Source organism: Terrapene carolina, unplaced genomic scaffold (assembly GCF_002925995.2).
Source record: "Terrapene carolina triunguis isolate 2854851 unplaced genomic scaffold, T_m_triunguis-2.0 Scaffold111, whole genome shotgun sequence".
NCBI lineage: Eukaryota > Metazoa > Chordata > Testudines > Emydidae > Terrapene > Terrapene triunguis.
In genome coordinates, this window is record NW_020664462.1 from 14,819,481 (window position 1) to 14,825,213 (window position 5,733).

The following is a 5,733-nucleotide window of genomic DNA, read 5'->3' on the forward strand; positions in this document are numbered from 1 at the left end:
GCGTGCCGAACGTAGCCGACCCCTGGTGTAGACACTACATGCCCAGCTAGCATGGGTATAAATAGCAATGTAGACGGTGAGGTGCAGGATAGGCGAGTAAAGTGCCCCACACACCTGAACTCTAGGGTATATTCCCTGCACAGCTCTCTACACATCCAAGCCGTGCCTCCCCCATCTAAACAGCGATTTTTAGCAGTGTAGTGTCCCGCTGCCTCCCCACTGAGAGGCTCCAGCAGTGGGGAAAGGCTCTGGCAGGGGGAGGCAGCAGGAACAAGCTCTAACAGTTCCCTACTGCTGGAGCCTTTCAGTGGGGTGGGGAAAAGCTCTGGCAGCTCCCCCCTGTCAGAGCCTTTTTCAGGTGTAGTGAAAATCTCCAGCAGCAGGGAGCTGCCGGAGCTTTTCCCTGCTGCCTCCCTGCTCTGGAGTCTTTCGCTGCTGAGTGAGGCTACACACTGCAGTAAGTGTGAACACAGCCTGCCTTCCACTGCGGCGTGTAGCTGCTTGTACCCTACACACCACCGCAAGGGTAGACAGGCTTTTAGAGAGGAGAGGAGGGATGGTCCAGTGGCTACAGTGCTAGTCTGGGATTAAGGAGACCACCACTCCACCAATGACTTCCTGTATAACTTTGGGCAAGTCACTTTATGCCTTAGTTCCCCATCTGTAAAATGGCATAATAGCCTTTCCCTATCTCACAGGAGTGGTGTGAGGCACTCAGATATTACAGTAATGGGGTCCAACTGCCTAAGAGAGAGTTTCAGATGAGCTCAGGATCAGATTTGCAGGTGCTTGGCACCCACAGTTGGGGCTGGATTTTCAAAATGGCTGCAGAGCTCTTCTAAAGATCTGGCCCATGCTGTGCTCCTCCATGCTGTGGCGACACACTGCACTGAGCAAGCTATTGCTCTCTGGTTTGTAGCACTGAAAACAGTGACTTTGAGCGCATGGCTTCTTAAATCCTGCAGCCGCACAGTATAATATGCTATCCGTTATCTTTGCAGTTGGCAGCACAAGGTTTGGAAGTGAATAAGCGCAACTGCAGCAATGTTTTTGCTGCTTTTTAATCCCCACAAACATCAGATAGTCGCAGCCCATCTACACAATTTAGGAGCTAGTTCAGTGGATAACATTCGTTTGTCTTTAAAAATAGGTGTGAGAGAGAGAGGATGACTCTTGCTGCTTCGTCACTAGCAGAGCACCTTTCTGGTAGAGTGAATTGGTGGTCTTGTCCTTCTGTGTTGTGTTACCCCTTGTCAGTTACCAAAGCTTGTTTATGCTGCAGTTCTCATTGTAATAGAGTTTAGCTCTCCTGAAAGATGATGCCCTGAGCAGAACTGATATGACTTGTCTTTTATTGATCTGAATTATTGGCTATAATTGATATTCATGTCCCTCAGCTCCACATGCTTTCTTTGATGTGTTACTGGTTTGAATTCTTGTAGTTTGTCCAATCTGTTCATTTGAGGGGAATATTTCAGTATTATAATATTTTACTTGTTTTATTGGCACAGGTGAAAAATTGGCCTAAATAATTTGTGTAACAAGTAGTTGAAGTGTGTTTTTCCTCTCAGTAAATCACAATACACTTTCTCATAATTTATCAGCCTGCTACATTTCTGCCACACAAAGAGGCTACTCGCTGTTGAGGTAACCAAAATGACTAACCACATTGCTGGAATTTTGACAGAAATGGCCGGCTAGTGGCTTAGGCATAAAGTACATGTAACCCTAGAATTAATCATAAACAGCTGTGAAGTTGTTCCATTGTGGTGACTGGGAGCTTTGTGACTGATTTTAATGGGAACAGAGAGCACTCAGGATAGAGTGAGTCATTTACTTGCTCCCCAGCTCATATCTTTCAAAAGCAACTAACGACTACAATAAGCCCTTTACAACCAAACCTTGCAGGACGAAAGCAGAATTTGTACTTCTCCTGAAGCAGCTCCAGGAGACATTCTGCCTTTGGAGGACAAAGGCCGTACGAATGCCACTGGGGTCATGAATGCTATGCCGGAGCAGCAAATGTTATGCACCTTTTAAAAATGAGTGCAGTGACTTAATAGCTTTTTTTGACAGTGTAACAAGCTTTGTGGATAGGGGGAAGCGGTAGATGTGGTATACGGGCAGTCCTCGGAATTACAACACAATTGGTTCCTGAAAATGGCGTCATAAGTCTGAACGTCGTAACTCGGGACCACAATCCACTCCGATTCAGAAATGTCGTAAGTCCTGTTTGTCATAAGTCGAACGTCGTAAAGTCAAGGACTGCCTGTATCTTGACTTTAGTAAGGCTTTCATACTGTCTCGCATGACCCTCTCATATACTAACTAGGGAAATACAACCTAGATGAAGCTACTATAAGGTGGGTGCATAACTGGTTGGAAAACCATTCCCGGGGAGTAGTTATCAGTGGTTCACAGTCAAGCTGGAAGGGCATATCAAGTGGGATCTGGCAGGGATCAGTTCTGCATCCGGTTCTGTTCAGTATCTTCATCAACCATTGAATCGTAGGACTGGAAGGGGCCTCAAAAGACCCATGATTTAGATAATGGCACAGAGAGTACACTTATAAAGTTTGTGGATGGTACCAAGCTGGGAGGGGTTGCAAGTGCTTTGGAGGATAGGATTAAAATTCAAAATGATCTGAACAAACTGGAGAAAAGGTCTGAAGTAAATAGGATGAAATTCAATGAGAACAAATTCAAAGTACTCCACTTAGGAAGGAACAATCAGTTGCACACATACAAAATGGGAAATGATTGCCTAGGAAGGAGTACTATGGAAAGGGATCTGGGGGGAAGAGTGAATAACAAGCTAAATATGAGTCAACAATGTAACACTGTTGGAAAAAAAGCAAACACTCTGCGATGTATTATCAGGAGTGTTGTAAGCAAGACACGAGAAGTCATTCTTCTGCTGTACTTCACGCTGATTAGTCCTCAACTGGCTGTATTGTGCCCAGTTCTGGGTGCCACATTTCAGGCAAGATATGGACAAATTGGAGAAAGTCCAAAGAGCAACAAAAATTATTAAAGTTCTAGAAAACATGACCTATGAGGCAAGATTTAAAAATCTTGGTTTGTTTAGTCCGGAGAAGAGAAGACTGAGAGGGGACATGATAACAATTTTCAAGTACATAAAAGGATGTTACAAGGAGGAGAGAAAAATGTTCTCCTTAACCACTGAGGATAGGACAAGAAGCAATGGGCTTAAATTGCAGCAAGGGAGGTTTAGGTTGGACATTAGGAAAAACTTCCTAACTGTCAGGATAGTTAAACTCTGGAAAAAATTGCCTAGGGAGTTTGTGGAATCTCCATCACTGGAGATTTTTAAGAGCAGGTTAGACAAACACCTGTCAGGGATGGTCTAGATAATACTTAGTCCTGCTATGAGTGCAGGGGACTGGACTAGATGACCTCTCGAGGTCCCTTCCAGTCCTACGATTATATGATTCTATGTGCTTCCTCAAGCACTAGGCCACCAGTGCATGTGGCAAAGGGCAAGGCTACGGCCTTAGTTACAGCCACATTCTATCATGCCCCATTTGCGGGTCCTGCATTTCTTGCACTGTGCAAGCCCCTGGTTTTAGCTGTCCTCTGGACAGGTGCGCAAGGGAAGGGCTCACTCTACCCTCATTTGTACACCCATGCAAGAACAGGCAGAACCTAGCTGTACATATCTTTGTTTGTCCCCAGTATCTCTAGGCCCAATACTGCAAACGTTCCACTGAGAGAACACCCAGAGAGGAAAGGAAGTTTTTGGCTAATTACAAAGAGCAGGATCAGGCCCTTATATATAGCATCCGCCACAAAATATAATGCGTGTGAACTTACGGTGTTTTCCAGTCTAAAAGGGAAAAGGGCACACATTTTTAGACATAATTGGATTTAACTGGTGGTGTCTAATTATTGCCTTTCATTTCATTGTATTGTAAAAGAGGCAAGAGAAAACAATGTGCTTACGGAAGGAATAAAAGTCATACAAGTGAAAGAAGAGAGGCAGTGTGGTCTAGTGGTAGAGCACTGAATTGAGACTAAGGACACCTGGCTTCTATTCCCACCTCTACCACTGGGCTACTGTGTGACCTTAGGCAAGTCACTCCTCTGCTCTGTGCCTCAGTTTTCCCATCTATAAAATGGCAGTAATGATACTGACCTCCTTTGAAAAGCACTTTGAGAGCTACTGTGAATAACACTATATGAAAGCTTTATTAATATTCTTATTTATAGACTTGTTATATAAATAATAAGGGTTGTAATAGCGACTTCAAATATCAAAAATAATTATTTGCATTGAGTATAAGCACCATCAAAACAATGGGAGACAGCATGATGCCTTTGATGTGACAAGATGACATTATGCAGCACTGACATTTACAGAAGCGCACTATTTTTGATTGCATTTGCCATGTTCACTGGTGTTCTTCTCTAAAACAAAGGTAACGGATGAAGGAACAGGAAAAGCATTTCCATTTTATTTTTAACAGATTGAGAGTCAGTATTATTAATAACAGCTTTTCCCCTGAAAGCCAAGCTGTATATCAGTTTATGCGGTAGTAATAGAGATGCCAAAGTTCCCTGCCATCATGTTCAAAACGAAATGATCAGGCAGAAAAGCCATGGGGTGAAGAAGATGAAATTATATTATCTCATGGCAGTGTGTTTCAGAACTGTAATTATTGTTTGTCATTTGTAGATATCACAAGTGTTGATAAATACAATTACACCTCTACCTCGATATAACGCTGTCCTCGGGAGCCAAAAAATCTTACTGCGTTATAAGTGAAACCGCGTTATATCGAACTTGCTTTGATCCACCAGAGTGCGCAGCCCCGCCCCCCCGGAGCACTGCTTTACCGCGTTATATCCGAATTTGTGTTATATCGGGTCGCGTTATATCAGGGTAGAGGTGTATTTTGTTTGCCTTCCCTTGACTAATACTTAAGGCTTAGGCTAGTCATTGGTAGAACTAATGTATTTCAGTCTTGTATTAGTGAGAAGAGGTATTTGTCAGCTGATCCTACCCACACTTGTTACCAAAAGTAGTGCTGACTACATGTTAAGGAGTCATTGAAATCCAGTAGTAAGTGCTGGCAGGTTCTAGCTAAAGAAACGGACACAAGTGGATGTAATGGAACTTCAGAGTAGGGACTGCACAAGTTTAAAGGCTGAAACTTTAGAGGCTGAAATCTTTGTTTGTCTTTTTTGCAGGGACCCCCAGAGTTTGTATCCACCCGAAGTTAGTAACGCAAAGCTTCAGTACGCTGGATGGGGTCCAAAGGGGCAACAACTGGTAAGATAGCACAAGCATGGAAATGAGTTTATACAAACACATCCTGTTGTAATTTTGAAAAATAATTATTAATAGATATTGTGCCAATTACCCCCTTTTCTCTTAGAGCCATTCTTCACTGGCTGATTTCTTACAACCAACATAGCAGATCTGTGTCTGGAGCGTTTATGGTATATTGTCCTCACACTATTAAAATCCTAACTCATCTCTGAATGTTGTGGCCCCAACTTTTCAAAAGTGGGCATTCTAGGTTATGCCTGTCCATCAGCACACACCCAACTTGTACATGTTCAATGCACTTGTTCAATGCATGGGGATACACTGGCATTTTGTGTCTGCACATACCATTGCTCATGTGCATAATATCAAAACATATGTTTGTTGAGAACAACGCAATGAAGCCATGATCCCCTCAGCACTACTGCAGTGTAAATATTTAA

At 43.2% G+C, this 5,733-nt stretch overlaps 1 protein-coding gene across 1 annotated transcript in view; it reads left to right on the forward strand.

The window, feature by feature from the left end:
• DPP6 (dipeptidyl peptidase like 6) overlaps positions 1-5,733 on the forward strand; it is a 594,783-nt gene that overhangs the window by 429,214 nt on the left and 159,836 nt on the right. Inside the window, exon 7 of the mRNA XM_026652149.1 lies at positions 5,212-5,293. Within this exon, the coding sequence (XP_026507934.1) occupies positions 5,212-5,293 (82 nt within the window). The remainder of the gene's footprint in view (positions 1-5,211; positions 5,294-5,733) is intronic.